The sequence below is a fragment of the Tamandua tetradactyla genome, chromosome 19 (assembly GCF_023851605.1).
Source record: "Tamandua tetradactyla isolate mTamTet1 chromosome 19, mTamTet1.pri, whole genome shotgun sequence".
Taxonomy (NCBI): Eukaryota; Metazoa; Chordata; class Mammalia; order Pilosa; family Myrmecophagidae; genus Tamandua; species Tamandua tetradactyla.
Genome location: NC_135345.1, coordinates 73,237,346 through 73,263,703, shown reverse-complemented (window position 1 = coordinate 73,263,703; position 26,358 = coordinate 73,237,346). Strand labels below are relative to the sequence as shown.

Sequence of the window (26,358 nt, the reverse complement as noted above, 5' to 3'; positions counted from 1 at the left end):
TGTGCCTTCAAAGCACTGAATTGATGTGTAAGAAGTCCAGTGGCTGGAAACCACCATAGTGGAAAGCCAAGAAAGGGTCCAAACAGAGATAGAATCCCTGAAGAATCCCAAACCTTCTAGTCCATAGTTGTTTCAGTCTTCCCAGTGCAGGCACCCAATATGAGAGTGAGGGTGCCTTCATTCCCAGCCTTGGAGATGCCCCACCTTATGCAAAGCGGAGCAGTGACAAGCTATACTTGCTGAATCTGCCCACATTGCCGATTGATAAGCATAATAAATATTGCCGATGTTTAAGCCACTAAGTGATTGCTGTTTGGAGTGGTTTGTTTTATACTGGTAGTAGATAACTAAAATTGTAGGGAAGGCATACAAGGGTGGGAAGGAAGGCAGAAAAGGGTGTGGATTAAACCATTAGTCACAGTGGGTGCTACAGCTTGGTCCTAAGGGAAACCTCTGAGAAATGGTGCAAAACATTTGTCTCAGAATTATCCCACCTGAAGGGAGAACGATCTGGATAATTACACACCAAATCCCAAAAGTTTTTGTTGAGGACTTGTCCTGAGGGCATTAATTCCCTGGCACTTCTGGCCAGCCCTGCTCAAGGACAGGGGCTTTCTTGTATTTGGATGGGATGCATAGAAATGAAGATACTGGCAAATAGTTATTAAGAGAACACACTGAAAGATCCAAGATATATGGGCAAGGCACTGAGAACTCCTGCTATAGGCATCATTGGCATGTAGATGGCAGTTGAAACCTTTTGAATTATACTATTACTTGTATTATTCTATTACAATAAGTTAAATTATTCTTTACAAATGTTTGTAAGTGACTCTCCCATTTCTCCCCAAGAGCTAAGGTTAAGGCACCAAGACTTTCCACTGTATACTCAAAGAGTATCTTATTTGCACAAGCAACATTAAAATACTATGCATATAATCAGTCTTAAAGCCTTGTTTAATCCAGAAACATGCTCATTAAAGAGCAATCATAAGTTTGAAAAAGCCCCAGAGCTGTCCTTTTTAAAGTAAGACTCTTAACACTAGAAAACATGGAAAAAGGTAGTTCTGAAATTAATACACTCAATAATAATGAAAAACTGATGATGCAATGTAACCCTTCTGTCTGTGTTTTTATTGTATTAATCTACATTTATAACATTTCATGTTTTACATAATAGCACTATACTATAGGTATCATTATGCAACCTTTCTTGAGCTTTTGAGCTTTTAATATTTATGTATGTTAATATATGATTCATTCATTTTAATACTGTCCAGTTATGCACTGAAAAGCAATAGCACAATTTAGTAATCCATATTATCTCATATACTTTTCAAAATGAAGATCAATGCTTATTCCTAATTCTGTATTAAGATGGTGTGCAAGAAACAATGACAAAAGAATTTAAGGACATTTCAGTTTCAAATGTAATAGGGAAGTAAACTCAAGATTCAAGCAGAAGATGCAAAGGATATTATAGTTTTTAATGCAACATCAAGGTGAAATATGCAATTAAGTGATTGAGATACAGTATTTATTATAAATATTCACATCTACCAATAATTTAGTATAGCTGTTATAAAAGGACTCAGTAACTTTGGTAATAATAGAACCCTAAATTTTAATGTAAATTTCATATTTTTGGCTTATGAAAGTTAGCATATGTTTAAATTTTCATTCTGTTTACCTGTAATTAAAATAAACTAAGATCTACATGATAGGTTCTTGGAAATAGATCAAACATTACATAAGTAGTAGGTAAATATTAAAAACAGAATTTACTGAGTTGCTCTTTTGATTTCATTAGTTCCATTTTATTAATTAAAGCTTTTCTTCTTGTTAAAACCAGTATCTAAAAATAGTATATATGTGCACATATATTTGTATATACACATATATGTTGTTGATTGGTTGTTTCCCTAAGTCCACTTGGAAACATATATGTTGATTGTTGTGTCCATGTGGACTTAGGGAGATATTTATATAATTTGCTGCTTTAGTAGAGTTACTTATCCTCTCCCATCTGAATTGCTACAAGTTTTCTTAACTATTCTCCTTCCTCCAGTATCATATTACTTCTGCCTCTTTCTAATTGCAGTTAGTTTTATCTTCTAAAATGAAAATCTGATTTTTAATCCTCTATTTAAGACCTCAAGAGTTCCCTATTTCTTCTTTAAGACAATGTTTCAAAACGTTGAAATGAAAGATGAGACCTGAGCACACTGGAAATCTACTCCTTGCCTCCTGTGGCCTTATGTGCCACCCCACTTTCCCATGTGCAACCAAACTACCTCTCTGTCCTTTCCAGCATTTTTTCTCAAGGTGAATTATGGATCCCTCAAGATTTAAACAGGTATTATTTCTTCTATGAACCCAGCACTTCCTGTCTTGACAGGTAGAATTGATCACTCTCTCTTTTGCACAGCTATTACATACTGGATGCTTATTAAAGAAAATTATTCATTAAATATTTCTGTATGTGTCTGTGTACCCCCACCATTTTGTAGACTTCCTGAGGCAATGTTTTGTCTAATTCATTTTTGATGCTTCATAACCAGCCCAGCACCTGGCACATCATAAAACAAAAAGTATAAATGAATAATGATTGAGTTAACTTTTATATTAAAATATGGATAACATTTCAGATTTATTTTAGCACATTTACATTTTCACAATTAGAATATTCCACATTACAATGTGAAAAAGAATACAATTGTACCACCCATAATTATTCAATTGTAAAATATGGAAAATTCAATAGCTTTATTTCCTTTGCACTGAACATTTAGCAGGTATATGCCCTGCTCATAAAGAGGCAGTTATTATAGATAAAATTTTGGAAAGATATATGTGACTTTGTAGATTATATGTGTTTTTCTCTGATTAGGTGAATCAGTTGCAGAAATGCTCATTTTTCTAGATTAAGAGTTTGGTGCTGACTTACCTATCCACTGCTATTGCAACTAAAGTAAATACTGAAGCTGCAACTGATATTCCTTGGACCAATCCACTGATCTTGCACATTGTGCTTCCAAATGGCCATCCTGAAATGGAAATGGATCAGTCAGTCTCTGAGAAGATCATATTTTCTATCTCACTGAAAAATATAAACTGAAAGAAGTGAAATTGACTGATGTAACTATTTTTTAAATGATAGCCAAGGAATAATCATGTTTTCCTGTACTTTCGCTAACACCAACAGAAATCTGTTTCTCAATACACTAATAATAAAATCAAAACATATATAGTAGTTACTTAAGTGCTGTAATCAATGGTTTACATTTATTAACATATTTAATCCCAAAGCCTGCTTTTTTCATGCATGTCTTTGTTACTCATCTACCCATATGCTGGAAAAAGGTACTGTCAATGACAAGGTTTTTAAAATTACATGGTAACATGATAAAAGCTATATAGCTATACAATAATTATCAAAGATCAAGTCTATTGGATTACAGTAGACTTGATCAACAATTTCAGGTATTTCCTTCTGAATATTCCTATACACTAGAAGCTAAAAGGAAATATCTATATAATATGTCAGTAGTTATAGCCATTTGTTAAATCTTAATTTCTCAGCTGCATCTCTTCCTTCTCATTTGATCATTCTTTCAATCTTCAGGGATATCTGGGCAATGACCATTTTAGCTTCTTCATGCTGGAAAGAGGTGTTGACTTATAGGATAGAGGAATGAAACTAGTTGATGTTCTTGGAGAGACTGGTACCTCTGAGTTTCAGGGCTTATTTGGCATAGGAACAATCTGGAGGTCTTACATTTCTGAAAAAAATAAATTTACTAAGTAAAGCATTTATAGAGTCTTAGATAGAGCCCAAGGTGTCTTTTAGGGTTTTCAAGAATACTATTGGTTGGGACTTGGCATACTGTGGCAATTTGCAATATTTGGCTGAAGCTTGCATAAGAGTAATCTCCAGAATGACCTCTGGACTCTATTTGAACTATCTTGGCCACTGAAACTTTATATTGTGTCATTTCTTCTCCCCTTTTGGTCAGGAAGGCATTGTCAATCCCACTATGCCAGGGCCAGGTTCATCTGTAGGAGTCATGTCTAATATTACCAGGGAGACTTATACCCCTGGGAGTTACATCCCACACAGGGGGAGAATAATGGGTTTATTTTCAGAGTTGCACAGCCAGCTTTTTTATTTTTTTATTTTTGCATGGGCAGGCACCAGGAATCAAACTCAGATCTCTGGCATGGCAGGCAAGAATTGTGCCACTGAGCCATGATTGCACCACCCATAGCCACTTTTTGAAGTAGATTTTATAATTCTATTCACAAAACAGGCAAAGATATAATATATCTTGCCACACAGCAGCATGTTAAGAATTTGAACCCAGACAATATAGCTCTAAGAGTTCAAATCATTAACCTTCATGCAATAATGCCTTTAAAATAAATAACATGGTCAGAATATTAGTTTTTCTAATCTGGAAATGTACTCCATAAATTATGGGGAATCATACTGCACACAGAATAAACTAAATATGAATTTATTTATGATATATGACAGTTTACCTTGAAGGTACTTCCACAATAGAGAGCACTTTGTATGGACAAAAGTAGTCTATTCACATTGCTTCCTACTTGAAACTTGCTTACTAGAAGGTTTACAAAAGAAATCAGCAAAATTATTTCAACAGTCTGATATTCTAAACACCCAACTGCTATTACAGGAAAACAAACAAGCAAAGTTCTACACTGGCAAATATTCTAGTTTCCTCCAAAGTGAATGTTACATAATTCACAGATTTAAAAAATACACATCATTTTAAAAATTGTTCTTCAATTTATTTTTTCAAAACAAAATATTATTGCCTAATTCAAATATTTCAAACACACCCAAGTATTTCAAATACATCTAAAATAAATTTCATAGCAGCTAACCAGACCATCTTAAAATACGTGCTCAAATGACTCTACAGAATGGAAACCAAATACAATGTCTCTCTAGATCTAAATTTCATTTGGTAGTTTCATAATCTTTTTCAACAAAAATGCAAAAAAGAAAAACAAAAGAATTTGTATAGCCATTTAGTTGAATTTTGAAGTTTAAGCTCATATTTTACCATTTTATCTTTTCTCCCTCACTAAACCCCACTAAAATGATAGTGTGGGTATAAAAAAGTATAAATCCACAAAAACAACAGCGAAAAGCAGGATACTAAACAGTAACAAATACTGGAAATTTCAAAATATATGGACAAGTGGCTATTTTGTTAGTATACATAAGCCAGTTTTAGAGGAAATATAAACAGTGAACGCATTGCAATGAGAGACATTGAGGAGCAGATACAACAGAATGCAAAGTTCGGGAAATTAAGATGATTGATAGAAATTCTGTATAAATGCAGTAAGATACCACTGGCTTCTCTCCCTATGCCAGAAGAATGATGATTTTCTCTCTGAGGGGGCAAAAGCACAGGGACTCTGGTCTCTTGAATTACCAGGTACAGGGGTCCCATGACATTAGAAAAGAGGATTTCCTTCTGGGATACATAACCTGTATCCATGAGATGAATACAAGAACATGACCTGTAGATTTTGACAGTTGGGGATTTCCCAATGAAGGACATGTACGCAAACTTCAGGCATGTATATCTTTCAGGCAGCCATATGTGCCTCATTCTGAAATGTAGCAGACAACCAAGTAGCAGTTGACACTGGAGAAACTTCAACTATAAAAGAAATAGAGTGAAACAAAAAGGAAGAAAGAGATTTGAAGGAAACAGATATGAATCAGATTGACAGAAAATTAAAAACAAATTCACTAACAACCTCATAGATGTATCTCATCTTATCCATGAAACATAAGCATGATAATATATGGAACATGCAGAAAATGAACAAAATTAGCTCAAAGAAGCTCAAATATAATAAAGAAATGAAGAACTCAGCATAAAATTTGGAAAAAAATCTCTTTGAGAGCAAAATGGCAAGAAAAGAGGTGAAAAAATGACAGAGGGAAGATGAGAAAAAGGGCAATCCAGAAACTCCAATGACTGTCATGGTCAGGTTCATGTTTCAACTCAGTCAGGTGGTGGTACCTGTTTGTCTGATTGGGCAAGTGCTGGCCTGTCTGTTGCAATGAGGACATTTTATAAAATTAAATCATGATCATGTCAGCTGCATCCACAGCTGATTGCATTTGTCTTCTTCGATGAGTGATGCTTAATCTAATCACTGGAAGCCTTTTAAGGAGGATTCAGAAGAGAAAGTCTCTCTTCCTGCTTCAGCCAGTAAGCCTCTCCTGTGGAGTTTGTCATCACAGTGATCAGCCTGCCCTATGGATTTTGGACTCTACATTGCCACAGTTATGTAGAAGCCAAGAGTTTAAAGCAAGACCTACAGAATTTGTTGCAAGCTGCTGGCCTCGGGATGGCAGCGGCAAACTGTGGAGATTGTTATGTAGAGCAGTCTGGGAGGAAGAGAATGTTTACCCAAAACAGTTATGTTAAGTATGAAGAACACTGCGAGATAAGAATCTTGCTCCCTCAGGAAATGCCTGCATATCTATTGACATCCTGTGGTATATAACAAGGATCTGGTTGAGAATAAAGTTGTCTGAAGTCTGTCTGAAGTAAACTCAAGCTTCAGACCCCCTGAGCCCATCTGTGTCTTTCTTTCTTTCTTTATTTCTTTTTTTCTCATCATTCCTTAATATCCTTCGAGCTCTGTTTCAATAGGAAGCAACACAGTTACATGAGGCATTTTAAAAAATTTTGTACCTACGGATATTTCCTACTGATTCTGTTTCTCTAGAGAACCCTAGCTAATACACTGACTAAGAGCTGAAGAAAGAGAAAACAGAGTTATAAAAAAACTCCCTAGGATTTTAAGGGCATTTATTTTTTATTTAAAAGAACACCATTTGTGTCCTACACAATGAATGAAGGGAGAAAAAAAAAGACATACTCCAAGACATAATTCATAAAATTCAGAACACTGGAGATAAAGAGATGATTCTCAAAGCTTTCAGGAATTAAAAAATAGTAATATACGTCATGAGGAAAGAAGTAGAATCAAATGAAATAAGATTAAAACCCAATTTCTCAGCTAAAGCAACAAGCAATCCCTTTAAAAGCCTGAGATTTCCAATTTAGAATTCTATATATAGCTACCTATAAACAAGCTGAAGATAGAATTTCGATAATAACTCAAAAAGTATTTGCAGACATACAGATCTCAAATGTTTTCATCTCAATGCATCCTTTCTCAGAAAGCTAATAGAGAAATAAACCAAGAAAGAGGAAAACATGCCTTTTTAGAACAGGACTGAGTACAAAGAGAAGGGAAGGGAATTCCTGGGAGCTGGAAAAGATGTGTCCAGGTAGGAAAAAGAGGAGAGAGAACAGGACCATTATCTCCAGGATAAGCTGCAACTTCTAGTTTACTTGATTTGTTTGAAGGCGTTGACAAGAGTTAGCACTTCTCAAGAAGAAATGTTGGGGATACTTTAGTTATAGGCATACAACCCACACTAACCAAATTAAAGCATGAGACCCTTATTAAATCCAGGAAGACAAAAAGCAGTTTATAAAAGAGAAATTGATTTCATAAAACTATATGGCTCGACAGGGAAATAAGATTCACATAACAATAATGCATACTCTGAATATTGATTTAACCAAAAACTATGATATAATCATATTGGAAGAAAGAAAGGAGGCAAAGTGTAAGTGTGAATATGTGTGTGTGTGCATGTGGATAGGGAGGGTTATGAGAACCAAACTTTCATCTTCTACAGTCTGATGTCAACACATTAGGGTAAAAACACATTATTTAGAAATATTGTAGTAAGTATCTTCCCACCTCCTAAAAAAAGGAAAATAGAGCTGAAAGTCACTTTTTCTTGAGTTGGGGAATCAGGTGTAAGAAGGGGTAATGCATATGCAGTTGCATTTTTAAAATGTAATTTAAAATACTTATTAGAAGATTAAGTTTCAGAGCATTTCTCCTTGGCAAATGAAATTTCTTGAGAGCAATCACAGTGAATTTTGTCAGTTCTTTCATGCTTTTTGTGTCTAGCACAGTATCCTGAGAATGTACATCCTTGACAAATATTTTTGAAAGGTAAACACTTGCACACACACACACGAACACACAAAAGACAAAACAACAACGGATTTTATGTAGTACATAACCAATAGGATCGGCATTCTGAATTGGTGCTGGCTCTTACTCCAGAGAATGGAAAGGAATAAGCAAACTGCAGCAACAAACTTCTTTTCCTATTTTCCAGTAAACTGATTTTGAAAGGGATAATGATATGGCTCACTATGCTACTTTAGTTATTTTCAATATGCTGCTAATAATAAGGAGTGACTTATTTTGCACATGTAAATTACTATGGATGAAACTACACTTTCTGAGATATTATTGGGATGGATCACTGCTCCATCTTCCTTCAAAAACTGTTGGAAAAACTCTATAGCTAACCACAAGAGGTCCTAAATTAATATTTTTATTACATCAAAGACATGCATCAACTGAGAACAGGCTTACCAGTTCCTTGAACATGAGAGTCCACATTATGCTTAATAAAGTTTATACTATATTATATCTTGACTGCACTCTACTAAGAAAATTCAAAGGCTTGGGTAAGAAGACATACTAGATCTTATTTTCTGATGACCTTAAGTAAATACTTTATAAAAGAAATGATTTTATTCCCCCTCTCTGTCATCTGATTTAATTTTTCTCCATAATTCTTATTAATCTCTGACTATGTATTTGTCTCTGTGCTTATTCTCCATCTCCCCATTAGAATATAGATTCCATAAGGAGAGGTATCTGGAGAAGTGCTTTGGAACTCCATTAAAAATTTGCTGAATAGATGAATAATGAATTAATGACCCCGTTACAGCTTGAAGTAAACTAGGACAGACATTTTTTTATCATCTTTACACTGCAACCAAGTCAACATACCTGCTATAATGTTGTCCAGTAATGTTATGGGCATACAAAATATACCAACAAGTAAATCACTGATTGCCAGGTTCAGGATGAAGAGGTTGGTGACTGTGTGCATATCTTTGTTCCTTATTACAATGAAACAAACCACTGCATTTCCCACCATGCAGAGGAAGAAAATCAGAAAATAGGAAATAATGAAGATAGCAGCCACTTGAGGCTGGTGAAGGTAGTAATCCACATAGGTGATGTTAATATCTGAGTACGAATCATGTTTTGTGTCATTAACAATCCAGATGTGAGGCCAATTTTCTGAAGAGTTGTTGTCCCATTTCTCACTCATGATGGACTGTAACAAAAGAGAGGCAGAAAAGGAAGGGTATAATTAGAAACTAGTAGAGCATATGTTCTGTACCTGAGTTAAAGAGGGACACTTTTAAAATATGGAATTTTTTACTCCAGACTCAAAGATTTACTGAAAGGACTTACAGGACTCAGGACATAATTGTACTAAGATTTCTAATAGCAACAGTTTACAAAGCAAAATCACAAATGGAAACGGTGTGGGGGGAGACATCTGGAGGAAATTAGGTACAAAAAAATCCACTCCCAGAAGTGTCACACAGGATGTTCTTAATTCCTCCAGCAGTCAGTGTGACATATATGAAGTGGTGGATACCACTCATAAGCTCATTAGAGACTAAATGCCCAAGATTTGTATTGGCAGTGTCTTACATGAGCACCCTTTGCCTAGTATATAGCAAAATTGCACACTTCCAGAAGGAATGCAGGTGTCCAGCATAAACTCCAGTGTACAGTCTCAGCAGAGTGAGTCACTCTTATCATTTAGGGCAAGTTTTATATCAACATAGGGAACTATCTATCATTTAAATTCCTAGTAGCCAGTCAAGGACAAAGTTACAAGTTGGTTTTACTAAGGATAACAGTTGCAGGACTTCTAAATTAACTCTTTTCTGCCACCCCCCTTGGTAACTGGATGAACAGAAAGTTATATGTACTTGTACATCATTTATTAGTGGACTCATGCAAATTACTTTCGATACTCACTTGCTTTTTTAGTTGCATAAAATTTGAGTAGATGGGGATAAATCCAAATGGGTCTACACTGGAAGTTAATCAGACCCAATTTGCAGATGTTTGAGGCATTTAGTGATTTCTTAATCTTTCAGCAAGTACACAAATTGCATAATTTTAGGAAGGCATATTTATTCCTCTAAATTTTATATTGGGACTAATGTATTTTTCACTTATGTTTCTTGACTTTGAATAGTTTTTCCCCTTGTATTTTGTACACAGTGAAGAATAACCAAGATAAAAAAATCACTGAAGAAGAAGAATAAGTTGATTAAAAGCAATCACTTTTCTCCAATAGCTCCCATTATTTTGCCATTTTGTTTCTCCCCTTTCTTCTAATTGTTTTCTTTAGTTTCCTGAATTGTAAACCTCTAACCCTAAGGAGAAAAAGAAAATGAAAAATGAACAGCAAAGTATGTGTGGGACAGGATGACATTTGGACAGGAGAAAAAGAAAGGAGGAATTTGAATAGAATTTAATGAATTCTCATGTGCCATGCATAGTCAGGCTAAATGTATCATTTGTGTCTAGAAGCCTGCTGGAGAATACTTTACCAGCTTGGATAAAAAGCTTTTCTTTCAAAGTCTCCAAAAGGAAAATATTCTCAGAAATATTTTAGAATGGTAATACCTAAGGCAAGGAAACAACATAAATATGAATGAGAACTGCACAAGAAAATTTTAGCTAGCAAAAATTACTGATAAGAAACATCTGGCCACAGGTTCAATTAGCATTGGAAAACATATGGTAGAAGATATCATCAGACATAATAATTTATATTTGTATGTCACTTTTTCCTTACATCTTTAGTTTAAAACAAGCACGTGTTTCCAAAACAGATGTGTCCATACAGGATCTGTTGTGATAGATTGAATTATGTACCCCAATTTAGACATATTATTAATCTTATTTTTGTTTGTTTTTCATTTTTTAATTAGAGAAGTCATACATTGAAAGAAAAATCATGCAGAAAATAGAGAGATTCCTTATAAACCCCCTCACATACACACTTTTCTCTATAATTGATACTTTGCATTAGTGTGGTACTTTATTATAATTGATGAAAGAATATCATCATAATTGTACTATTAACTCTAGCCCCCAGTAGAGATTGTGGTTCACTGTTTGTCTGGTAAGCTTTAGGTTGATTTTTTAAATTGTTATTTTAGTAACATATATGCAACATAAAATCACCCATTTTAATCACAATCAAATATATAATATAGTTTTGTTAATTATGTTCACAATATTGTGCTAACATCACCATGACCATCATCCATTAAAAAATTTCCATCACAAAAGATAGAATTTCTAAACCAATTAAGCATTATTTGCTTTTCATCTACACCCACCTCAGCCTCTAGTAACCTGTATACCAGTTCCTGAATCTACAGATTTGCTTATTCCAATTATTTCCTATCAATAAAGTCATATAACAGTTGTCCTTTTTTGAAGATTTTTAAAAGATTTTTGGTTAGAAAACTTGTAGGTTTACAGAAATGTCATGCATAAAATATATAAATACAGAGTTCCCATATGCCACCCTATTTTAGCACTTGACATTAGCATGGTACATTTGTTACAATTTATTAGAGAACAATTTTATAATTGTACTGTTAACTATAGTCCATTGTTTACAATAGAGTTCATTGTGTTGTACAATTTTAGTTTTTTTCTTTTAATTTTTATTCTACTAACATATATATGACCTAGAATTTCTCCCTTTTAACCACATTCACAAATGTAATTCAATGTTACTAATTACATACACAATGTTGTGTGACCATCACCACCATCCATTACCAAACTTTACAATCACCAGTAGAAATTTTGACAAATTCAAGCATTAACTCCCCATTCCCTAACTTCAACCAAGCCGCTGGTAACCTACATTCTAGATTCTAACTCTATGAATTTGCTTATTCTGATTGTTTCATAACAGTAGGATCAGACAATATTTGTCCTTTTGTGTCTGGCTTATTTCACTCAATATGATGTCTTCAGGGTTCATCCATGTTATCAAATGAATCAAGATTGCATTCCTTTTTAACCCTGAATAATATTCCATTGTATATATATATACCATATTTCATTTATCCGTTCATTGGTTGACAGACAATTGGGTTGCTTCTGTCTTCTGGCAATTGCAAATAATGCTGCTGTGAACACTGGTGTATCTGCTTGAGTCTCTGCTTTCAATACTTTTGGATAGTCTTTTCGATATGTACCTTTCAATTCTTTTGGATATATAACTAATAGTGGTATTTCTGGGTCATATAGTAATTCTATACTTAGCTTTCTTAGGAACTGCCAAACTGTCTTCCACAGTGGTTGTACCATTTTACTTTCCCACCGGCAATGAATTAATGTTTGTATATCTCCGTATTCTCTCCACCTCTTGTGATTTTCTTGTTTAAGGTTGTCATTCTAATGGATATGAAATGGCATCTCATTGTAGCTTTGATCTATATTTCCCTAATAGCTAATGATGTTGAGCATCTTATCATGTACTTTTAGCCTTTTGTATATCTTCTTTGGAGAAATGTTTATTCAAGTTTTTTGTTCATTTTTAAATTGGGTTGTTTGCCCTTTTGTTGTTGAATTGTAGGATTTCTTTATATAATCTGGATATTAAAACTTTATTGGACAAGCAGTTCCTAAAATGTTCTCCCATTGAGTAGGTGGCTTTTCACTTTCATGATAAAGTCCTCTGATGTGTTTTTAAAATCAAAATTTTAAATTTTTTATGAGATCTCATTTATCTATATTTTATTTCATTGTTTATGCTTTGGGTGCAAACTATTAGATACTACTGCCTAACACGAGGTCCTAAAGATGCTTTCCTGTGCACTCTTCTAGCAGTTTTAGAGTTCTGATTCTTATATTTAGGTCTTTAATCTACTTTAAGTTAATTTTTCTAGATGGGATGAGATAGGGGTCCTTCTTCATTCTTTTAATTAGAAAGTTTTTAGCTTACAGAATCATGTAAAAAATGTTATTCCCCATTACTAAAGTTTTCATTTGTGTGATAGCTTTGTTATATTTAACAGAAAAATATTATAATTGTTCTATTTACTATAGTCCATAGTATACATCAGGATGTGCTTTTCCCATATATCACTTATTATTGATGTAATATTTTGTTATAATTCATGGAAGATCATTTTTATAATTGTACTATCAAATTATAGTCCATGGCTTACAATAGTGTTCACTGTGATTTACAGTCCTATGTTTTATTGGTTAATTTTTCTCTAGTATATATGACTTATGCAGGTCCCTTGCAACCACATTCACAGATATAATTCAGTGTTATTAATTACACTCATGATGTTGTTCTACCATCACCACCACTCATTTCCAGAACTTTTTATTCAACCTACATAGCAATTCTGTACAAATTATACATTAACTTCCTATTCCATACCTGTCTCCACCCAGTCCCTTGTAACATGTATTTTAGATTCTCACTCGATGAGCTTGCTTATTCTAATTCTTTAATACCAGTGATATTGCACAATATTTATCCTTAAGTGTCTGCCTTAATTAATTCAACATGATGCCTTCAAGATTCATCCATGTTGTTGCATGAATCAGAATTTTATTCATTTGTCGTGCTAATAGCAAAGCTTTGTAGCTTTCCATGCTCAAGTTCTTTACATCCTTGGTTATATTTATTTCTAGATATTTAGTTATTTTTGTTGCTTTTGTAAATGTAATATTTTTTTCCTCTTTTAATTAAAAATATATTCATTTTTCATAGTTTTAAAGAATATTGAAAAATACTTTCTAAACCCACGGCAAATTCGCTATTTATGTATTGAAGAAAACAAATGAAAAAAAAATGTACCCTTCCCTTGAAAGCTGTAAATGATACCTTTTTTTGGTATGCTTTATGGTGGGGGTCATATTTCATTCTTTTTTCATATGAGTATTCAATTATTGCAGCACCATTTGTTGAATTTTTGTTTGTTTGTTTGCTTGTTTGTTTAATTTGGGAAGTAAATGGACCAGGAATCAAACCCGGGTTTCCCTCACAGCAGGCGAGAATTCTGCCAGTGAACTACCCTTGCACCCCCTCTAAATGATACCTGTTAACATGTTGTCATGGTCAGGTTCATGTGTCAACATGGCCAGGAGGTTGTTGTACCCATTTGTCTGGTTCGGCAAGTGCTGGACTGTTTGTTGCTATAAGAATATTTCATAGAATTAAATCATGATCATGTTAGCTGCATCCACAGCTGATTCCATTTGTAATTAGCCAAGAGGAGTGTCTTCTGCAATGAGTGATACTTAGTCTAATAACTGGAAGTCTTTTAAAAGGATTCAGAAGAGACAGGCTTGCTTCCTGCTTCGGCTGGCAAGCCTCTCCTGTGGAGTTCATCCAGACCCTTCATTGGAGTCATCAACTTCACAGTCTGCCCTACGGATTTTGGTCTCAACATTCCATGGTTACATGAGACACTTTTATAAATTTTATATCTATGGATATTTCTTGCTGATTCTGTTTCTCTAGAAAACCCTAGCTAACACAACTTAGTTGCAGAAGTTGGGTGGTTCATAAGAAGCAGAATCTTAAAAATGGGTTTTTATGATTGGTTTTCTACTCTGACTGGACTCAAAAACACTAAGGAATCTGATTCCCATAATCAGAATCATACTGCCAATCATTGCGGTGAGTTGGCAAAAGATAGTCAAAATATCACCATTAGATTCTTCTAATGCTATGCCTGTAAGAAGCCAGGCTCTGGGGGACAATGTTTTTGACACCTTTACAGAGTTTTGTGGAAATAGGAGGTATAGAGATGTTGGGTGGTTATTGTTAGATACAGTGTATACATTAATGAGTGAAAGGGATGGGCTTAAGGCTGCAAATGAGAAACTCACATGCAGTCTGACAGATGTAAATGTTTCGATGAGTGTCCTGAAGGAAAATCTTATCTCCTGTAGCCATAGACTTGAGATCTCTGAAAATCAGACTCAGAATCTCATTGTTAGAGTAGCAACTTTACAACGTAAACTGAAATCTCAGTCTTGCATGGTGTCTGCCATTAAAGTGAGGGTATTGATTGGAAAGGAGTGGGACCCTGAAAAATGGGTGACATATGGATTGATAATGATGTTGGGGACGAGGTTGAAACCCTAGGCCATGCTAAGTCTTCTCTAGATAACCCTGTAATAGTCTGCCCTGAGGACATAGCCTCCTCACCTTCAGCCTGCTTTGAGGAATTGGCCACCCAACCTCTTCCTGAAGGGATTAGCCCAGAGTGATTAATCCTGTTTCACCAGATGAAACTGCAAATGAAGGCCCTGAAGCAAGTGGCTTGGAAGATATTTCTAATTCTTTTCATGACCCATCCCCAAAACCCCTCATTTCTTCCAGACCTATAACAAGACTAAAGTCCCAACAGGACCCTAAAGGTTAGGTACAAAGTATCACACATGAGGAGGTACGTTATACTCCAAAAGAATTGTGTGAGTTTTCCAATTTATATAGACAGAAATCAGGGGTATATGTGTGGCAATTGATTTTAAGAGTGTGGGATAATGGTGGGAGGAATATAAGGCTGGATCAGACTGAATTTATTAATATGGGCCCACTAAGCAGAGGTTCTGCATTCAATGTTATAGCTCGAGTGGTTAGAAAAGGTGTTAACAGCTTGTTTGGGTGGTTGGTTGAAACATGGATCAAAAGGTGGCCAACATTACCTGAGTTTGAAATGCCAGAACTGCCCTGGTATAATGTAGATGAGGGGATCCAGAGGCTTAGAGAGATTGGAATGTTAGGGTGGATTTATCATGCAAAGCCTGCTCTTACACCACAGGAATGTCCAGAGGATGCACCTTTTACCAGAACAGTGAGAAATAAATTTGTGAGACTAGCACCATCATCCCTAAAGAGCTCTGTGGTTGTACTTCTCTGTAGGTCAGATATTACTGTAGGAACTGCTGTCACTGAGCTGGAATCCTTAAACACAATGGGGATGACAGGATCCTGAGTTGGCAGAAGCCAGGTGGCAGCACTTAATCATCAAAGACAGGGTAGATGTGGCTATTATAATAGCAAACTCAAAGGAGGCATCAAAATTATATGACATGCAGAGATTTGTGGAATTGGCTAGTAAATCATGGGGTACCTAGAAATACAATAGAAGGGCAGTCTACTAAATTCTTGTTCAAGCTGTATAAACAAAAGAGTTCTAAGTCAAATGATCAGAAGTCTAACCTGAATTATAAAAACACAAAGTCACGGCCCTGTAATCAGTTTCCAGACTTGAAACAGTTTACAGACCCAGAGCCCCTTGAATAAAGGGGATTCCAGGTCTCTTTGGGGGAGAAACCTGTTACACTGCCACAAATTTATACTGTTAATCTTCCTCCAAGTCTTCCCAAAGGAGACCGATGGCCTTTTACCAGGGTAACTGTACATTGGGGAAAAGGAAATGATCAGATATTTCGGGGATTATTAGACACTGGTTCAGAAGTAACATTAATTTCAGGGGACCCAACACATCACTCTGGACCACCAGTCAGAGTGGGGGCTTATGGAGGCCAGGTGATCAATGGAGTTTTAGCTAAAGTCCATCTCATAGTGGGTCCAGAGGGCCCCCAGACCCATTCTGCAGTTATTTTCTCAGTTCCAGAATGCATAATTGGAATAGACATACTGAGTAACTGGCAGAATCCCCACACTGGCTCTTTAACTCATGGAGTGAGGGATATTATGGTGGTAAAGGCCAAGTGGAAGCCACTAGAACTGCCCCTACCAAGCAAAATAGTAAATCAAAAGCAATACCATATTCCTGGAGGGATTGCAGAGATTACTGCCACTCTTAAGGACTTGAAGGATTCAGGGATGGTGATTCCCACCACATCCCCATTCAACTCTCCTATTTGACCTGTGCAGAAAACAGATGGGTCTTGGAGGATGACAGTGGATTATCGTAAGCTTAACCAGGTGGTAACACCAATTGCAGCTGCTGTTCTGGATGTGGTATCATTGCTTGAGCACATCAATACATCCCCTGGTAACTAGTATGCAGCTATTGGTTTGGCAAATGCTTTTTTCTCTATAGCTGTTAGTAAGAACCACCAGAAACAGTTTGCTTTCAGCTGGCAAGGTCTGCAGTATACTTTCACTGTCCTACTTCAGGGGTATATAAACTCTCCAGCCCTATGTCTTAATCTTCTCCACAGGAACCTTGATCATTTCTCCCTCCCACAAGACATCACACTGGTCCATTGTATTGATGATATGTTGATTGGATATAGTGAGCAAGGAGTAGCAACTACTCTAGACTTATTGGTAAGGCATTTGCATGTCAGAGGATGGGAGATAAATCCAACAAAAATACAGGGGCCTTCCACCTCAGTGAAATTTCTAGGTGTCCAGTGGGTGTGGGGGGTATGTTGAGATATCCCTTCTAAGGTGAACAGTAAGTGGCTGCATCAGGCCCCTCCTACAACCAAAAAAAAAGAGGTACAATGGCTAGTTGGTCTCTTTGGATTTTGGCAACAACATACTCATCATTTGGGTATGCTACTCCGGTCCATTTATTGAGTGACCAGAGAAGGTGCTAATTTTGAGTGAGTACCTGAATAAGAGGAAGCTCTGTGACAGGTCCAGGCTGCTGTAAAAGCTGCTGTGCCACTTGGGCCATATGATCCAGCAGATCCAATGGTGCTGGAAGTGTTAGTGGCAAATAGAGATGCTATTTGGAGCCTTTGGCAGGCCCTTATAGAAGAATCACAATACAGACCCTTAGGATTTGGAGCAAAGCCTTACCATTTGATGCAGATAACTACTCTCTTTTTGAGAAACAGCTTTTGGCCTGCTACTGGGTCTTAGTAGAGACTGAAAGCTTAACCATGGGCCATCAAGTTACCATAAGACCTGAATTACCTATTATGAGCTGGGTGTTGTCTGACCCACCAAGCCATAAAGTTGGGCATGTGCAGCAGCACTCCATCATAAGCTGGAAATGGTATATATGAGATAGGGCCAGAGCAGGTCCTGAAGACACAAGTAAATTACATGAGGAAGGGGCCCAAATGCCAATGGTCTCCACTCCTGCCACATTATCTTCTCTTTTCCAGACCAGAGCTATGGCCCCTTGGGGAGTTCCTTACAGTTAATTGGCTGAGGAAGAGAAAACTCAGGCCTGGTTTATAGATAGCTCGGCATGATATGTAGGTACCACCCAAAAGTGGACATCTGCAGCATTCCAGCCCCTTTCTGGAGTGTCCTTGAAGAACAGTGGTGAGGGGAACTTCTACCAGTGGACAGAACTTTGAGCAGTGCACCTGGTTGTTTATTTTGCTTGGAAGGAGAACTGACCAGAGGTGCATCTGTGTACCTACTCATGGGCTGTTGCTAATGGTTGCTAATTGTTTGGCTAGATGGTCAGTGACCTGGAAAGGCTATAATTGGAAAATTGGTGACAAAAAGGTCTGGGGAGGAGGAATGTGGATAGACCTTTCTGAGTGGGCTAAAAACGTGAAATTTGTATCCTACATGAATGTGCACCAGAGGGTGACTTCAGCAGAGGAAGGTTTTAACAATCAAGTCTTAAGGTAACCCATTCTGTGAATATCAGTCAGCCTCTTTCCCCAGCAACACCTGTCATTGCCCAATGGGCTCATGAACAAAGTGATCATGGTGGTAGGGATGGAGGTTATGCATGGACTCAGAAACATGGACTTCAACTCACCAAGGCTGACTTGGTGAGTGCCCAATCTGTCAGCAGCAGAGACCAACACTCAGCCCCCAATATGGCACCATTCCTTGAGGTAACCAGCTGGCCACCTGGTGGCAGGTTGATTACATTGGACCACTCCCTTCATGGAAGGGGCAGTGATTTGTTCTACCATACTCCGGGTATGGGTTTGCTTTCCCTGCATGCAATGCTTCTGCCAAAACTACAATCCGTGGGCTTACAGAATGCCTTATCCATCATCATGGTATTTCACATAACACTGCTTCTGATCAAGGAACACACTTCACAACAAATGAAGTGTGGGAATGGGCACATGCTCATGGAATTCTCTGGTCTTACCATGTTCCCCATCATCCAGAGGCCACTGGATTGATGGAACGTTGGAAAGATCTTTTGAAAACTTAATTATGGTGCCAACTAGGTGGCAATACCTTGAAGGGCTGGGGTAATGTTCTCCAGGAAGCTGTGTATGCGGTGAATCAGTGTTCACTGTATGGTGCTGTTTCTCCCATATCCAGGATCCATGGGTTCAGGAACACAGGGGGGAAATGGGAGTGGCACCACTCACCATTACCCCTAGTGATCCACTACGAAAATTTTTGCTTCCTGTCCCTGCAACCTTGAGTTCTGCTGGCCTACAGGTTTTAATTCCAAAGGGGGGAGTGCTTCCACCAGGAGAAACAGCAATGATTCCATTGAACTGGAATCTAAGACTGCGACCTGGTCACTTTGGGCTACTCATGCCCCTGGATCAACAAGCCAAGAAGGGGATTACTTTACTGGCTGGGCTGAATAACCCTGACTATCAGGGGGAAATATGACTACAGCTACACAATGGAGGTAAAGAAGAGTTTTCCTGGAATATAGGAGATCCCTTAGGACGTATTTTAGTACTACCATGCCCTCTGATTAAAATCAATGGAAAACTGCAGCAACCCAATCCAAGCAGGACTACCAATGGCTCTGAAACTTCAGGAATGAAGGTTTGGGTCACCCCCACCAGGCAAAGAAGCACAGCCAGTTGAAGTGCTTGTGGAGGGTAATGGGAATATGGAATGTTAGTGGAAGAAGGCAGTGGTCAGTATGAACTATGACCACATGATCAGTTAAAGAAACAAGGACTGTAATGCTGTTTTGTCCATGTTATAGTATTTAGGTTGTAAGATATCAAGTTTAAGAATGAATATTACCCAAGGACTTGTACCCTATTCTGAGAAAATTCAATGTGTTTCTGGTTGTATGCAGTACAGTTGAGTACTGTTAGGTGAGGAAAAAATGTGTCTTTTATTGTTTTCTATTTAGAAATTAGGTATAATTTAAGGAGATGTGTGTATCTGCCCAGTTGACAAGGGGTGGGCTGTCATGGTCAGGTTCATGTGTCAATTTGGCCAAGTGGTGGTACCCGTTTGTCTGGTTGGGCAAGTGCTGGCCTGTCTGTTGCTATGAGGACATTTCATAGAATTAAATTATGATCATGTGAGAGAACAAATCTTTGTTGCTTTAAGCCATCAAGTTTGGGGTACTCTGATATAGTAATCCTAGTAAACCAAGTTACTTACAAACAGAATGTTCTTCCTAGAGCCATAGGCATGCTGAAAGTGCAAATGACCACATGCTGGCTAAAGGATGACCAGAGAGACACACCTAATTTAATATTCCTGATACACATGATGAAAGATGCATCTGGAAGGCTCACCTACTTCGGGCTTCTCATAAACCCCTGTTTTTAATAAGACAAGATAACGTTCAGGAAGCAGAATTGGACCTGTTCAGTAGTTAATGCACAGGGACAAGCATGATGCTAAAATAAAATAGTACTTGAACATTGGACTGGATTTTCAGAGATAATATATTGAGTCTGGAAAAGATGAACTAAGAATCTGAGCTATGCTTGCCCAACCCCAACAGTGTACTATAAGCCTTTTGTAATAACTTGGGAAAAGAGGCCTGGGACGAGTGGGCAAAGCTTCTTAGCATTACTAGATCTAAGGTGCTTAATGTTCAATAGCACTTATGGCATAGGTGAAACTGGGAGGGTTTGAAGGTGCCATATTGGAGGAGACAAAAGTTGGAATTAGGACTGGAAAGTAAGACTACAGAGACGTTTTACCGATTACATGGTCTTTTGCTGAATGCATAGGGTTAGAAAAGAATGTTGCCTTTATCCTAAGTCCACACTTACTTGAGCTTTAATTGGCCATGATGAATGGGAACTTCTGAAATTACTCAAATTCTCTTAAGTAATACATTGTAATAATACATTATAACATGAACAGCAAGCAATACAGAATTGCAGATGTATACAAGAGATGACTGCTTTGATTAAGGAAATGGTTGCAATGTGATTATTGATTCTCATTAATTCCCATTTTAACAAACCTATCTGGCCAGTGCACAGTGTTTAACAGATTATCAAGTATTAAATAAAGTAGTTCCTCTGCTTACTTCAGCTGTACCTGTTGAAATAGACTTTACAGGAAGCACAACATGCCACGAGTAACTAGCATGCCATTAAAACTTGCTAATCTCTTCTTCTCTTTTATAATATCAGAGGACAACCAGGCATAATTAGCATTCTTACAGAATGGAAATGAATATAGATCTACTATATTGCCAGAGGGATATTTGAATTTGCCTGCCTATTGCCATACTCTCATGAGATGAGACAGACTTAAAAATAATCAAAAGCAAGTTATTAATTGCATCAGCTATATCATGAAAATTGCATCCTCAGAGTAAGAAGTTCAAGAAAAGCTAAGGATGATACTGACTTGCATGTCAAATAGAGTCAGGCTGGCACACATAGTTAAATTCAAGGACCATGACTATCTCTGTAGGTACTGGGAATTACACGGGCTGGAGCAACTATGTTTCAGGACATTCCTGAAACAATTTTCAATAATTATCTCACAGAGCCTGCCAAAGAACAAGAGTTTTAGAGACAAGTAGGGCTATTTGGGCTTTGTCAGAAGTTTTATTTCATCTAAGAGTCCTTTTAGTCCCTACTCACAGAATCACCAGAAATATCACTGGATTTTAACAAGGTCTTGAGTACAAACAATTGTTACAGGATTTTCAGAGGGTGGTGGCAAAGGAAATACTACTAGGACTTTGTGTTTTTACTGCTCAGATAACATTTGAAATATCTGAGAGCAGAACATACACAAAATGGATGCACTGGAAGAAATGAAATAGTTCAGGGAAGATCTCTTGTGTTTTCAGCAATAAAGATGCTGCAGACAGATATTTTTAATAAATGACTTGAAAGAGAATCAGTAGCTTGTCAGTGAGCATTGGTCAAAACTGTCCCCATCACAGAAAGCCATCAGATAATTCTGAGGCTAAGAATACAAGTTTTTCTTGGGTAATGTCAGAGACTTTCAGAGAGGAATGAAGTGGCTGAGCAAATCTTCATTGATAAAGTGAAAGTGGGATATTGAAGAGCACATTTTGGGAAGTGAGGCAAGTTCAAGAGAGAGAATCCACTGCATACAAAAGCAGATTGCTTCACTACTAGTTGAACTGTTAATAAAGCCCCGAGAGGACCTCTCCCACCCCACTGCTGCATTGTCTGACTCATGAATCCCTCTCAGCTGTGGCAAAGAAGGCTGTCTGGTGCATTGATGAGGATATTTGGAGTAATTTCTACTGAGCTGTTTTGTAAAGCAACAGCTTTACAAAAAATATATATACACAAAAATATATATACAAAAAATATATACCTAAGGGAATACCTGGTTAGAAGAAGACAAGGGCAAACAGACAGCATGGACATGGCTGAGAAGAATAAATAGCAGTAGAGAGTCTAGACATTAATAGACTCAATGGCCATTCTATACATCAGGCAAATAGGCACTCATTCAAAGAAATTCTTGGGGGAATTAGAGACAGATTTCAAGTGAGTAAAGTAGACAATTACCAGAAACAATCAGCTGCTGGCTCAGAAGGAAGCTTGAATAATATGGCAAATGCTTTAGCCAGATTTCTAGAACTCGCTAGCTACTTTATGAAGTGAGTTGGCATGTGAGTGTTCAAGCCATGCACTGGTGAACTAAGGGACAAGAAATTGTATGCCAGAGTCAACAAGAAATAAATCCCTTAAAAATGGCTGTGGGCAAAATTCCTCAAGGACAAAGTCAAAGCACAACCGAAAAATGTGATTATATTGGACTTTTATTGGAAGCCCTAGAATACAAGTGAGTGTTAACCAGGATCCATACCTATTCTGCCATAAACTTTACTAATCCTGTAATGGGTAACTTGGGATAATGCCTTTAAAGGCATGTGATGATTCATTCTTTATCAATCTCCACTATCTGAACATATTAATTTTGATCAATGTATGTACTACTGTCAAATGGACAGTGAAATATGATATTATAATATTATATATTATATAATAAACACAATATTATTATGTAAACGTACAAAACTCCTTATGACCTTTCCGAGCCATGATATTTCTGAGACTTGAAATGGGAAATTGAAACACCTGTTATTTAAAACAAGTGGTGGAAAAGATTTTGAACATTGACTCACTTTCTCCTCTATCATGCAAATTAGGCTAAATTAAACACGAAATTTTTTTAAGGGACTATACTTTTTGAAGTTCTAGAATTTTCATTTGGTTTTTATTTATTATATTTATCTTTCACATTAGATTTTCATTCATTCAAATTTTACCTTGGGTGCATGGGTGGTTCAGTGGTAGAATGTTTGCCTTTCATAAGGGGAGATTCCTAGACCATGTACTCAAAAACAAAATTGTGTTTTCTTTTATTCATTAAGGAGAGTTATAGTGGCCATTTTTAAGTCCTTGCTTGTTAATTCCAAATTCTGGTTCATTTCAGGTTTCAATTTATTTGGTTTTTTTATCCCTCTTGAGCATGCATTCAATTTCATTAAATCATTGTATACTAAGTAAATTTTAGATTATAACATGGATATTATGAATGTTTCATTATGAAGACTTTGGATTCTCTTACACTTATTCTGAGTTATTTCCTTTGTCTTCAAAGGTGAGTTTCTTGGCCAAATCTAAAACGAAACTCATACATTTTGGGTAGCAGGTCCAGTCTCATTTCAAATATTATATCCTTGGCTGAGCTGCTTTGAGCCTGTTTCACACACAATTCATGATTTCTCAGAGATGTTAGGGTAGACAAGAGTTTGGGGATTCTAGTCCTTCCTCTTCTGGGATTCCCCTAGTCTCTCTTTTTTTTTTTTTCAATTTTTTTTATTAATTAAAGAAAAAAAAGAAATTAACGCAACATTTAGAAATCATTCCATTCTACATATGCAATCAGTAATTCTTAACATCATCACATAGATGCATGATCATCATTTCTTAGTACATTTGCATTGATTTAGAAGAAGAACTAGCAAAAAAGCAGAAAAAGATATAGAATGTTAATACAGAGAAAAAAATAAAAACAATAATAATAGTAAAAAAAAGGCAAACAAACAAACAGACAGACAAAAAAAAAACCTATAGCTCAGATGCAGCTTCATTCAGTGTTTTAACATGATTACTTAACAATTAGGAATTATTGTGCTGTCCATTTTTCAGTTTTGGTGTCTAGTCCTGTTGCACAGTCTGTATCCCTTCAGCTCCAATTACCCATTATCTTACCCTGTTTCTAACTCCTGCTGGACTCTGCTACCAACGACATACTCCAAGTTTATTCACGAATGTCGGTCCACATCAGTGGGACCATATAGTATTTGACCTTTAGTTTTTGGCTAGACTCACTCAGCATAATATTCTCTAGGTCCATCCATGTTATTACATGCTTCATAAGTTTATTCTGTCTTAAAACTGCATAATATTCCATCGTATGTATATACCACAGTTTGTTTAGCCACTCGTCTGTTGATGGACATTTTGGCTGTTTCCATCTCTTTGCAATTGCAAATAACGCTGCTATAAACATTGGTGTGCAAATGTCTGTTTGTGTCTTTGCCCTTAAGTCCTTTGAGTAGATACCCAGCAATGGTATTGCTGGGTCGTATGGCAATTCTATATTCAGCTTTTTGAGGAACCACCAAACTGCCTTCCACAGTGGTGGCACCATTTGACATTCCCACCAACAGTGGATAAGTGTTCCTCTTTCTCCGCATCCTCTCCAACACTTGTCATTTTCTGTTTTGTTGATAATGGCCATTCTGGTGGGTGTGAGATGATGTCTCATTGTGGTTTTGATTTGCATTTCTCTAATGGCCAGGGACATTGAGCATCTCTTCATGTGCCTTTTGGCCATTTGTATTTCCTCTTCTGAGAGGTGTCTGTTCAAGTCTTTTTCCCATTTTGTAATTGGGTTGGCTGTCTTTTTGTTGTTGAGTTGGACAATCTCTTTATAAATTCTGGATGCTAGACCTTTATCTGATATGTCATTTCCAAATATTGTCTCCCATTGTGTCGGCTGTCTTTCTACTTTTTTGATGAAGTTCTTTGATGCACAAAAGTCTTTAATTTTGAGGAGTTATCATTTCTTTCTTTCTTTCTTCAGTGCTCTTGCTTTAGGTTTAAGGGCCATAAAACCACCTCCGATTGTAAGTTTCATAAGATATCTCCCAACATTTTCCTCTAACTGTTTTATGGCCTTAGACCTAATGTTTAGATCTTTGATCCATTTTGAGTTAACTTTTGTATAGGGTGTGAGATATGGGTCTTCTTTCATTCTTTTGCATATGGATATCCAATTCTCTAGGCACCATTTATTGAAGAGACTGTTCTGTCCCAGGTGAGTTGGCTTGACAGCCTTATCAAAGATCAAATGTCCATAGATGAGAGGGTCTCTATCTGAGCACTCTGTTCGATTCCATTGGTCAATATATCTATCTTTATGCCAATACCATGCTGTTTTGACCACTGTGGCTTCATAACATGCCTTCAAGTCAGGCAGCACGAGACCTCCAGCTTCTTTTTTTTTCCTCAAGATGTTTTTAGCAATTTGGGGCACCCTGCCCTTCCAGATAAATTTGCTTATTGGTTTTTCTATTTCTGAAAAATAAGTTGTTGGGATTTTGATTGGTATTGCATTGAATCTGTAAATCAATTTAGGTAGGATTGACATCTTAACTATATTTAGTCTTCCAATCCATGAACATGGTATGCCCTTCCATCTATTTAGGTCTTCTGTGATTTCTTCTAACAGTTTTTTGTAGTTTTCTTTATATAGGTTTTTTGTCTCTTTAGTTAAATTTATTTCTAGGTATTTTATTCTTTTAGTTGCAATTGTAAATGGAATTCGCTTCTTGATTTCTCCCTCAGCTTGTTCATTGCTAGTGTATAGAAATGCTACAGATTTTTGAATGTTGATCTTGTAACCTGCTACTTTGCTGTACTCATTTATTAGCTCTAGTAGTTTTGTTATGGATTTTTCCGGGGTTTCGACGTATAGTATCATATCGTCTGCAAACAGTGATAGTTTTACTTCTTCCTTTCCAATTTTGATGCCTTGTATTTCTTTTTCTTGTCTAATTGCTCTGGCTAGAACCTCCAACACAATGTTGAATAATAGTGGTGATAGTGGACAACCTTGTCTTGTTCCTGATCTTAGGGGGAAAGTTTTCAATTTTTCCCCATTGAGAATGATATTAGCTGTGG

General features: G+C 36.7%; 1 protein-coding gene across 1 annotated transcript in view; it reads right to left on the bottom strand.

Annotated features, from left to right (window-relative positions):
• NPFFR2 (neuropeptide FF receptor 2) overlaps positions 1 to 26,358 on the bottom strand; it is a 114,790-nt gene that overhangs the window by 5,019 nt on the left and 83,413 nt on the right. Inside the window, exons 2-3 of the mRNA XM_077137166.1 lie at positions 8,953 to 9,286; positions 2,948 to 3,047 (exon numbers count right to left, since the gene is read on the bottom strand). Coding sequence (XP_076993281.1) covers positions 2,948 to 3,047; positions 8,953 to 9,280 — 428 coding nt within the window. The 5' untranslated portion in view covers positions 9,281 to 9,286. The remainder of the gene's footprint in view (positions 1 to 2,947; positions 3,048 to 8,952; positions 9,287 to 26,358) is intronic.